Source organism: Nipponia nippon, unplaced genomic scaffold, assembly GCF_047370975.1.
Source record: "Nipponia nippon isolate SJK-2023a ecotype South Korea unplaced genomic scaffold, ASM4737097v1 scaffold_15, whole genome shotgun sequence".
Taxonomy (NCBI): domain Eukaryota; kingdom Metazoa; phylum Chordata; class Aves; order Pelecaniformes; family Threskiornithidae; genus Nipponia; species Nipponia nippon.
Window position 1 is genome coordinate 11,294,393 of NW_028262331.1, and position 11,836 is coordinate 11,306,228.

Sequence of the window (11,836 nt, forward strand, 5' to 3'; positions counted from 1 at the left end):
CAGAGGTGGCTTTTGCTGTGGCTTTGTTTCCTCCCTTCTCCCCTGACAGACGTGCAGTGGTCGTGGAAACTCCCTGTCTCCAAGGACTGAGCCATGACTCACAAATTATTTAATAAATAAGCAGCTTCCCTTGGTCTTGGCTCCGTTGCCCCTGCTGCTAACTCACTCTGCCGCTGACTCCATCCGTTTCAGTTGGATGATTTGCAAAATGAGGTGCAATTCAACGGGGTAAAATTGGCAGAAACGGCCCTTTGTTGGTGTATCCTGCGGTGACGGCACCGGTGACGGCGCGGTGGGGCTGGGGGATGTCTGCAGCGCTCGCCCCTCGCCCGCAGGTCACGGGCTTTCGTTTCCTCGTGCGGCAGCGTGCCTGCCGGAAGGCACCGTGGCTGAAAATGCACGTTATGAACTTAGGAGCTGTTAGCGAAACAGCCAGGGAGGCACAAATCCACCCTGATCAGCTCCGTAATTAGGAACAACGCGGGGGAAAGCTGGGCTACAGAGTGCAGGCTGGCTGGCTTTTTGTATCTCAGCACCCCACGGGTCCTCCTCCTTATTTCATTAGGATTTTCTGAACTATTAAACCAGCCCCTTGTAATGTTTAAAGTGTTTATTTTGTATTTTTCCTGCCAAGAACATGGAAATCCACCCATACATTATACGGATCAGTCATTTCTTGTAGCCTTTTCAGTGGCATTTCCAGTAGAAAGACTGTGAAATGTAATTAAGCCTCAATTTGTTCCATCAAAAACATTTAATGTACAGATTTTGCCAAACATTCAGCCAAGGCAGACTAAATATTGGTAGCACTTGTGACAGTCTATTGAAGCCACTTCAGCAAATATTTTTGTTCACAGATTATTATTTTTCTTCTTTGCTTTTCCGCTCCCTCCAGCAGATATCAAGAACAGAAACTCTCCGAGGTCAAACCTGAAGTTTCGCTTCGACAAGCTCAGCCACGGCAGCTCCAGCACGGTAGGTGCCGGTGGCTCTCACTGGGCGAAACGCCGCGCGGCCGCATCCTGCCCGGCCCGGCTGCAGGCACACGGCGCTGGTGGCGCGGAGGGCCGGGGGCTTGCGGGGGCTGCGGAGCAGGAGGCAGAGCCCGTGGGGGCTGGCCGGGAGGGAGGGGAAGGGATTTCGTGCCTTCTTGCCCTGTCGTTCGCAACCCAACCCGTGTTCTGTTCTTTCGTTTAGAGCCACTAGCAGGAAGAAGTCATGAACTTGTAAAAGGTGAGTGTTTGTAACACGGTGTTGTGCAAAATGATTTCTCTCATCTGTGGTCAAGTGTGTATAGCTAACATGGGCTAATTGCACCATTTATTATTAAATATGTGATCAATAATATACCTTCAAGCAGCCTAAACGCTTTTGTAAGATGAGGGCAGCGCCGAGTGAGAAAAACTGTCGAGGTTAATGACAGACGGGTCTGTGCTTTATGTGTTCCTTTTGGAGTACTTTTAGGTGCTTTCATGGTGCTTCTGCCGCCTGCTCTCAGGGACGATGTGCCGCAGCCCAGTAGGTTTCATTTTTTCCCAGTTCACCACTTTGTGAAACGCTCATGCCCACCTCCGCAGGGAGGATGAAGTTTGCTGTGCTTTGCTCTGTGCACTGGGGCTGGAAAAGCAGAGCAGGTGTCCCTGCCAGAACCAAAACCCAACCGTACCCCTTCCAAAAACCAGATGGAAACACTCAATTTATGAGGTGGATTTTATGAGCGGAGGTGAAGGGAGCGCAGCGTGGTTTGCCTGGGCTCTCCTGGCTGGGCGACTCTCCGTCCAGCGGCACGGCTTTTGCCCGTATGCAGGGCCACCAGCACGAGTGGGTGCTTTCACGCAGGAGGCATTTGCAAGCCACAGGGACTTTATTTACTGGTTTTCTCACAGGCTCCAGTTCCTGGAGTCTTTCTATGTCACAAAATCAGGATTTTCATTAGGAAGTTCCTAGCCGAGCAGAAGAGCCAATAAAACTTAAAATGAGAGGAATTTCCATTTCTGAATGCATGGGTCTCAAAAAGCTGTGATTTTTTAGCCCTCTGCTGAGTTTCCTCCTCTCCCGGCCCAGGGGCAGCGGGCGGCTTGGTGTCTCGGGGATGGGCACTGCCACGGCTTTGGCTCCGTCCCTGGGACCGGCGCTTCGTAGCTGTCACTGCAGGAGTGAGAATATTCTCCTTCCACAGCGTCTGACACTTTTATCCTTTTCTTCTTTGCAGAGAATTTTTGTTTCAACAAAGGGAAAACTCTTCAACATCCCACGGGAAAATGCACGCCCCGGCTGCGGGCAGCAAGGTGCCCTCACCTCCTGGCTGCCCCTCTGCGCCGGGAAGAAGCTCTCACCTTGCCACCATCTCTGCCCCGGCGGGGACCCAGCCGCCTTCCCACCGGGTGAACCCCTTGCCAGCAAACGCCCCGCGCCTCTCCCTCTGCGCTGCGGGAGGAGAGATCGTCTCCAACACCGCCTGGCACACATGTGCAGCTGGGGGCCGTGTCCCCTCCGCCGTGCCGTGCCGTGTCGCCCCATGGGTGCCCGTGCGTGCTGGGCTGATGGGTGCCGGGTGGGTGCCGTCCATCCCCGCTCCCGGCTTGCCTGCCGGCTCCTCTCGGGCAGAGGGGCGTCAGGACAGGCCCCCCGTGCGGTTCGGGTGCCTCCATGCTTTGTTTGCAACTATCAGTGGGGAAACGGGTGGGGTTTGTGTTTGTTTTTTGGAAGGGCAGATGGTCAGGGCAAAATGACGTGTTTGCTTGGCCCCGGGGCAGTTCCCCCACCCCATCGTTTGTCATCGCTCTTCTCTATTTGGAGACAACGGGGCAGAATATTCCCCCTGCGGCACTGCCCGGTGCGGGGCGGCGGGGGCCGCAGCAGCCACCAGCCACCCCCCTGCTGCCTCCCCCCGCTTTTCAAACCAACTCGCTACCCACATTGCAAAACTTTTAGGACAGATGCAGCCTCTTACTCCACGCTTATGTAGTTTTTGGCACAAGAGGAGGACGTCTGAACCAGTCCTGGGGGAGCAGAGCTGGTGACCGGGGCCGACTCAGCCTCTCTCGGCAGCTCGGGAAATGGTTTATACGGCCTCCTTGCTTTTTCCCTGCCTGAAACTCTGAGCACAGGCCTGGAAAAGATTAACCAAAGCTAGAGCTGTAGTATATCTAAATTCCAGAACTAGTACTCAGAGTGAATTTCCCCTGTGGGCTCTGCTTTACCTGATGGGTTGGATCGGCAGGCAAGCAAATGCATAAAACTCCGGTGATTTGGATGGCATTAGGCTGCTCCACCCCTTGCAGAATCTGCCCCTCTGCTTTTGAATGTGCTTTTCTTTGTTTTGAAAGATGAGGATTATGAATTCTGCAAGGTGACTTCCCTGTAACGCCCTTTTCCAAAAAATACCTCTCTCAACATGCCAAGAAATCCTTTTGCTCTTTTATGGAACTTTGTCTAAAGTTTACTGAAGTCTGTCCATGAATTTCACATTGCTTATAGATTTCCCTTACCAGTTTTTCGAAAGATGCACTGTAATGCTGCAGAGATGCTCCCTCCTCACCCTTACCGCAATCTGTGACCGTTGCAGGACCCCCCAGGGAATCAGGTTCTCAATCTCAAGTGAAAGCAATTCTTGGAGTTCGTGATTCCTAATGAAAACAGAACTTTGAGTGTCAAAGTTGACTTTACACAGCTGGAGCTCCGAGGGGCACGAAAGTATCTGATGGCGAATTTTAGGAGACGCGCGCAGAATTGCACACCTAGAAGCAGCCCCGGGCAGCCGCCGCGGCGGGGATCCCCCGGGCCACCCCCCTGGGGCTGCGGCTGCTCCCCGGGGATGCACGGCTCTGCGGGGGCAAGTGCTTGTAGAAGCAAACCATCCCCTCCCCTCCTCCCTGCCACCTCCCCCTGGACCAGAGCCAAGCCAAGCCAAGCCGAAGCGGCTCTGCTGACCGAGGCTCTGCGTGGTACTGCCTGACAGCCTCAGTGGTTCGTATAGGTGCTCCCACTTGTGCGTGTAATTCATCCCTTTGAAAAGAAAAGGCCCTAATGGGAGAGGAACCAGATTAAAGGAGGAAAACCCATGGTAGAAAAAGCGGAGAACAATTTCACAGGCACTAAGTATGCTGCGTAGGACTAGTAAATACCAATAACCACCAGCGGGACACTCCCTCCTGCTTTCAGTGAGTTGCATTTAAATACAGTTTAAATCTTATGGTTTTCTTTGAAAGAGGAAAAGTGGTGTGCTTAGCCCCGTCCGTAGCTAGCTCTAGATGTCTCAGGTTCCACATACTTTGCTGTTCAGCACTTCTTTCTGACGATGCTTCAGTAGCACTTTCAAACCCATCCCCAGTTCTTCCTCTTAGAAGCTTTTGGTCTGGTTTTCTTATGCTGCTCAGAGAAATACTGGCTGGTGCAACGACTTGCTTTGAGGGTCTGGTCTTGGTTTTGCTTTCTTTCCCTGAGAAGTTGCTTGATTCTGTAGACGTCGTCGTTCGCCTGGGTGTTGATCTCTGTGAGATCTTTCAGCAGAAGATGCAGTGGCTATTGTAGAATTATTCAAATGGTATTAACAGGCAGGCAGGACAGCGTGAGGCTTCAGGGAGAGAGATGAAGTGCGTCGGACTTGTCTTTCCTCGTGCCAGCGTGCTGGAACAGCAGTGGGGCTGGAGCCAAGGTCTGGCACAAGGTTTGCCAGCAGCTTCTGCGTACTCTGGGATGTTTTCAGCAGCACTCCTCATGGCGGGTTGTTAAAACATACTGCGACATCCTTAAGAGCATCCTTAAAAGCTCCCGTCCTAGCCAGGCTCTAGCGTGGTTTCTGCCTGCCGGCGCTGCCTGGCGGCTGTGCCCCTTTCAGCCCTGAACTGGCCCGAATTGCCCCGCAGCGGTGCTGGGGACTGCCCGCCACTTGTGCTAAACCTCGGGGGCATTTGCGCTTCCAGCAGTGGGTGAAGGTGTTCCTGTATATGTATTGCAAAATGTTTTGTGCTTATAAGTGACACACACACATATATATACATATAAAAAAGGGATTTTTATATATATATATATATAAAAGAAAGGATCTTTAACTGACACTAAAATTATCGGGCAGTGCATTTTCCTTTCCGATCCCCACCGTTTCCATGCACATAACTTCTACCAGCCTGGGAAGCGACTTTGTGCAGGGAGCAGAAGGGGCTCAGAAATGCGGCTGGGGGAGGATCGGGGGAGCCCCCGGCTGCATGGAGAGGTCTCTCCTGTCACCGGGGGTTGTTCCCCTTCTCGCCGGGGTTTTGGCCCCCCGCTTGCTCCTGCTGCGCCCTGGCTGCCGCTTGGCTTGGGCCAGTTCCTGACCTTGGTGAGAAGCAGAGGCAGGTCAGGTCCAGGTCCACCTCCCCAGTGCCGGTGCCACAGGCTCCCAGTCCTCGCAGCAGAGTGGGAAGGGACCCCTGCTCCCCTCCGCCAGCGTCTCCTGCGTTAGCCCTGGGGACCGGTTTGCAGCTGCCGGGAGCTGGCAGCGAGCTCTGCTCCGTCTGGGCTTTAATTCAGGAAAGCACTTAGCATGTACTTGCATCCTCTTGAAATCCCACAAGTCAAGCACCAGATTACACTTAAGCACAACATGAAAATGCTTTTTTTCTGAGCGAAAAGGGGGGGGATCCTAAGCACAAACTCAGTTTCTTTCCAGAGTTTTGAGGGTCTTCAGGAATGGCAGGTGAAGGGGCCAGGATACGTCGCTGGCAGGAACGGGCTTGTTAACCTGGGCTGAGGCTTCTCAGCTGCCTTCGGCTTGACTGCAAGAGGTGCTCAGCGCTGATAACTGCGCTTAAAACCGGCGGCTGGGCAGAGCTCAGCACCTCTGCAGATCGCACCTTGCACTCATATGGTTTTGCTGATGTTCCAACTTCTGTTCCACTAGAGCTGGCAAAGAGTCTGTCATTCCCCAGTCCTAGAGCATGCTTTCATGATGTTTTAATGAATGTAGCACTGCGTATATCCTGCAAAGGGAAATGCTGAATTTATATCATTAGAATGTGAAGAGAGTTTATAGAGTGAAAATAAATCTTGAAGAAATGTATCTGACAAAGTTTATTTTTTATGTAGAGAGGCGGTGCTTTGTAGTTCCTGGTGGCCTATGTCTGTTGTAAATAATGTACATTTAATTTATTGCTATGGTAGCAGATTGTATTTGTTATGTATAAAATGAAAGGTTCACAAATGTATATTTTGTTGCTTAACCGTGTCTTTGCAAAATTCACAATAAATAACATATTTTGTGTCCATATGTGTACTACGTTGTGTATGTCCATAAAGCGACTGAGCTCTTTGGGAGCGATGATCTTCTTTACATCCCTGTAAAAAGCATGCGACGGCATGGAGCGGGGCTGAGGCGTTGCTGGTGTGTCTGGGTGAGCTCCCATCAGGTCACAAGCTGAAGCACAGGCGCGTCAGAGTGCAAGAAGGTGTAAACGGGGACATCTCCGCTGGTGCTCCTAACGCTAGGACCGGATCAGCAGAGGAGGACCCGGCTTCTCTTTTACAAACACATAGCAATTTTAATCGAGCGAACTGTTCTGTTTGAACTGGAATTAGTGCCCCATAAAGCTCAATATAAACGGTCCCTGTCAGCAGCCAGCCCACATGTGGTAAAAATAGGCAGCAATTTGGTTTGTCTAAACCAGCTTAGTTTACCTTGGGTCGTCGGTCTCTGGCATCTTGGCTGCCTTTGGACGTCCTCCATGAGCTAACTATGAAATTGGATTTTCTCTCTCCAGCTCCTCAGGCTCCTTTCCAATTCCCCTCATTTCCCAGATCTCTTCCTCCCAGGACGCTAAGAAAAGAGCTGTTGTTGTTTGGAGGCGGCGTGGCTGGTACGTTCTCTCCACGGCTCAGGCTGAATGAAGCACAACGTTAGGTTTTTAACATTTTGTGACGAGGGGAATGAACCCATTAATTTGTACCTGTGAGAATAAAATACTTGTCTTTGGCAGGAAAAAAATTCCACCACGAGGAGCATTTTATTCACCCTCCATGATGCAGCAGACCGGCTCCGGTGCCCGATGCCTGCAGACCCTGCGGCAACCCCAGCTCGGCATCGCGGGGGATGCCCCGGCAGGACCGTTCATAGCCCCGGCTGTGGGTGCCCGGGGAGGGCTGAGACGAGGTCCTGGGTGGGTGCTGGCTGCAGCAGCGGGGTGGGACGCGCTGGGGCTGCGGCTGCTCTTGCACAGGTGCAGCAAAGCTGAGCACAAACTGCCTGGGAAAGGGGCTCGGGCGGCGCCTGAGCTGCTGCCAGCGCGCAGGGGAGGCCACCCCAGCCTCCTTGAAACTGAAGACTCGGGACTTTGCTTCGGGTTGCGTGCGCCTGCCTAGAGCAAAGCCTGAGCTATGGGGACGCGTTCATCAGAGCCGCTGGCTTCCACCAGGAATGGCAGATGAAGAACAAAACAAAAACTAAAAAGTTCCATTTGTCTTAACGAATTTTTATTGGTGTAAAAATTATTCTCGGTTACCAACCCCAAATTCGGCCCCTCACCCCAAGAAGGCCATGGAGGGGCTGGAGCGTGGCCAGAGCAGGGCAGCGAGGCTGGGGCAGGGGCTGGAGCCCAAGGCTGGGGAGGAGCGGCTGGGGGAGCTGGGGGGGCTCAGCCTGGAGAAGAGGAGGCTGAGGGGAGCCCTCATCGCTCTCTGCAACGGCCTGAAAGGAGGCTGGAGCCGGGGGGTCGGTCTCTTCTCCCCAGGAACAAGCGATGGGATGAGAGGGAACGGCCTCAAGCTGCGCCAGGGCAGGTTTGGGTTGGGTATTAGGAAAAACTCCTTCCCCCAAAGGGCTGTCAGGCCCTGGCCCAGGCTGCCCGGGGCAGGGGCTGAGTCCCCATCCCTGGGGTATTTAAAAGCCGGGTGGATGTGGTGCTTAGGGACATGGTTTAGTGGTGGCCTTGGCAGTGCTGGGTTAATGGTTGGACTGGATGATCTTAAGGGTCTTTTCCAACCTAAACGATTCTATGATGAGCCAGCACTGAATCTATCTGTAGCCAAATCCCATCTCTGGCTAAAACAAAGTGAGTCCAGCCCAAGATGAGGCCACCTCTTTGGCTGTGGTCAGGTTCTGGTTTCCTGAGGAGAACAGCAAAATTCGAAACAGCGGTGAGCGCTTTACCGAGGGCTGGCAACAGCCAGCGTGTCAGTCCTGCTACGGCACGCACAGCTAGTGACCGATCGTCACTGGAATTGGCATTTGCAGGTAAATACGTTGTGGGGGTTTTGGCAATGTGCTGGAGATATTTCTCCTCTCTTGAATTTTTCATTCATACTTTGTTGTTGTTGTTGCAATGAATCAGAATAAACACATTTGTCTTTTTATGGCTTTTTTTTTTCTTCGTTGGTCAGAAAATCTATCTTTCACCCCTTTTAAGTCCAAAGGAGAGCAGAAGAAAAGGGAATGAAAAACTAAAATGAACAAATAGTCTCTGGATTTCTTTTGGGTTTCTGGGACAATGCAGCTCCCACTAAAGCTTCTCCTATGAGAAGGAAATTTATTAAAGCTTCTGTCTGTCCTGCATGTATTTCTCTTCTTTTCTCCCCGACTCTATGACAGCACCACCTGAGCCATGCTGTAGCCTTTCCCTAGCCAAGGCCTTCTTCCTCTGCATGGACTTCTATTTCAAAGAAAACAAATGATCTTGCAGGAACTTCACTATATCTGAGAATTGTATCCCTTTGTCAAAATTAGCCAACTGGTGCTCGTTTTTTATAAGAAAATATGCTAAAATCCAAACATGTTATTGAAAAAAATGATGGAAATGTACACTGCTCAGGCAATTTGTTACTTTCAAAAGATCCAACCAAAATGGTTGGGTTTCTGGTTGCCTCCTGACAGAATTTAAATATATGGCAACTGAGCAATTTCCATGACTTTACAGAGTCATGAGTGAAGTGCCAGACTTGCCTGCATAAAGAGGGAGAACAAAAGACTTTGGGTGAGCCATCGGGGTGCTCTAGACCAGCCACACCAACCGTGGAGAAAGCAGCTCCTCACCTTTAGAGCAGGCAGCCCAGGAGTCACAGAAGACCTCTGTGCACCCCGCAATGTCCTCCAAAATCAGGATGGGAGTCGAGCCTACCCTGACACTGAGCAACCTTCGACATTTTCCATGTCAGGGATATGGTTTCTTTCCTCCCACTCTTAGCCTGTTTTTGGCCAAGGGCAGCATGCTGTGCCTAGCACAAAGAGGGCCTTTGCTGGCTCCCTCACCAGACGCTGCTCTTGGGATATGCTCATGACAGCTTTAGATGCTCAAGCCAGGGGCAATAATTACCAAAGGAAAAGAAGTTTCAGAAGAAGAAAGGCTGAACAAGAATGGATGGCATAAGGATGTAGATCAAGTGCTCATCTCACCCTGCAACGCACGATACTGAACGTGCTCTCAGTTTTACTGCCTCCTCTGCCCTGCCGTACATGCTTATCGCATCTGCGAGCCCCCATCCTATTGCCGTGGTTACCACAGACTCCAGAAAAAACATTGTCCCAGTTGTCCTCCTCCCCTTTGCTCTGGGATGCCTTGCAGGACTGTCGTAGCGTTGATGAGGCGTGGAAGCACTGATGACGTGCAGCCCTTGGAGGCCCCGTAGCATGCTTCCCGCAGGCAGCGCGCTGCCCACCTCCTGCCACCATCGCTTCTCGCCAGGCGGCACCGTCCGACTCGTGCTGCCTCCATGGTGGCCCAGCAGACGGTGGCCTTTCATGCTGTCATTTTCCACCTTCCCTTCCAGATTTGGCACCCATCATTTTTTGTGCACTCTTCAGAGGAGCTCTGCTCCTTACCTGGCTGGCAGTGGAGGTCGCATCTCTAGTAAGGTTTGGGCTGGAGGGGAAAACAGCAATGAATTAGTGAAGAGTAAAACTGAAAGCACCAAATGTAATTCAGGTAGAAAATGGAAAACAAAACCCACATCTACCTTAGCAGTGCTCCTCGCTAGGGCAGGAAAAAAGGGAAAAAAAGAGATTGTGACTAAGACAAAGCACGGCTTCCACCTCCCAGCACTGGTAACCCAGTTCAGCGACATGGGTCCTGGGGAGAGCCTCAGCCACCCGCCGTGGGGACAGCTGGCACAGCAGACTCCTTCCCTGCCCGCAGCCCAGATTTGGTAGCCTGGAGGTTATTTTACCTTTGTGATGGTAGCAAAGGGCACCTGCGAGGCACATGGTGAGGCTGAGGAGGAGCAGCAGCCAGGCGGTGGAGGGAGCTTCTGCCCATGAACAAAAGAAAGAAGAATGGCAGAGACACATGACGGCTGCGGTGCCTGACCCTGGCCATGCTGCCGTCGCGCACAGGGGATGGGGACGGGAGCAGCAGCTCGTACAGGTTGACTGCAGGGCATCAGAGTGGGAACAAGCCCCAGCAGGCAGGTGGTGATCCTGCAACCGCGATCAGGCTGCAGGACATGTTATTGGAGTCCACTGATCCCACTGAATTAAAGGCCAAATTTAGATTTTTCCCAAATACCTTTGAGGTTTCCACAGATATTTGGTCTGAAATGATGTCCTCGTTCAATCCTCTCTGCAAAGATTCTCTCCTGTGTTGCCCAAGACAAAAAACCCCTCACATTTCAAAGCTTTTTTCGAGGGCCTTCTCTATGTTTTGCTAAGGGCATCTGGTAGATGCTTCAAAAGAAAGCCGGCTCTTGCTTATGAAAAAGGCTGTTAACTATGGGTCAGAACTGGCCAGGAACTGACTTCCCTGAGAAATGGACATTTTGGTAAAAAAAAGTGGTCTGTCATTTATTTAAATTTGAATCAAGGAGTCAATTTTGTTGTTTTTCATCAAGATGGCAGAAAGTCTGATGAAAAAAGAAGATTTTGTTGGAATTTTTTTTTTTTTTTTGCAAAGAGCAGTGGAAGGAAAGACGGAGACAGGGGAAAGATCAGTAGCAAGCTCCCCCCTGAGCAATCCCATGGGGTCAAGCATGCAGGGGACAATGTCCCCAGGCGAGCAGCGTGCCTTTCACCTCCACGGTCACACTTCTTCTGGTGGGGCCTGCGGGCTCCAGTGGTCTACCCAGCACGGGGACTTAGGGCCATCATCTTTCAGGGATGCTGTGAGTGGGAACTATCTGGAGGAGCTGTAGGTGCCGTTGCTGCTCTGCCAGTGGCTTCTCGAGGGAACACTCTGCATGCCGTCGGGGACCTGCCAGGAGTCCTTCAGCTCCCCGAGCCGCTGAGCCTGGGTGTCCTGGGGGTAGTGGTGCCTGATGTTGCAGAGCAGCTTGTGCTGCTCTCCTTCCACCAGGGACAGGGAGTCAACCTTGACAGTCACGCGGGTTTTCTGGTGAGTGAAAATTTCTTATACTGCTAAGTCTCTCAACTTCTAAGTTCTGTCTCCACCATTAAACAAAACGAAGTACCGTTTTATGTGCTACGCGTCTGAGCAATTTCTGTCAGTCTTAAAAAAAAAATCCCAAGCCCATGCTATTACCTTCCATTTGCAGCTGGCTCGCCTGCTCCCCAGTAAGAGAAGCCACTGACACCAAGCAAGAGTAGGTTTCTTCGTCCCTCGTTTCCGTATTTCCGAGTGATGGAGAAGCGTTTCCCTTGGGGCTTTCCTCCAGGACCACCTCAGCCCGGCGAGCCACACGTTCCACCTGCTCGCTGGGTCCACTGTAAGCCCATGGGCGCTTTCTGTGCCCCCCTTGCTGGTGCAACACCCACTGGATGGCCACATCGGCCTGGGGGCCCTGGGGAAGGCCCAGTGCAGGCGGGCATCCTCGGCCAGGGCCAGGGAAGGGGAGGGAAAGGCAGCGGTGGGGGGCCGGGGGCTTCGGGCCGGTGGGCAACGGGGCGAGCACCAGTAGGGACCAGTTGCCATCTAGT

General features: G+C 52.2%; 1 protein-coding gene across 14 annotated transcripts in view; it reads left to right on the forward strand.

Annotated features, from left to right (window-relative positions):
- Positions 1–6,248, forward strand: part of RAP1GAP2 (RAP1 GTPase activating protein 2) — an 84,133-nt gene extending 77,885 nt beyond the window's left edge. For 11 of the 14 annotated variants that reach the window (XM_087751578.1, XM_087751573.1, XM_087751571.1 and 8 more), the window contains 3 exons: positions 896–975; positions 1,198–1,233; positions 2,213–6,248. In XM_087751578.1, coding sequence (XP_087607704.1) covers positions 896–975; positions 1,198–1,206 — 89 coding nt within the window. In that variant the 3' untranslated portion in view covers positions 1,207–1,233; positions 2,213–6,248. The remainder of the gene's footprint in view (positions 1–895; positions 976–1,197; positions 1,234–2,212) is intronic. The other 3 variants (XM_087751572.1, XM_087751585.1, XM_087751576.1) reach the window with 1 other exon arrangement.
- Positions 6,249–11,836: the final 5,588 nt, after the last annotated feature.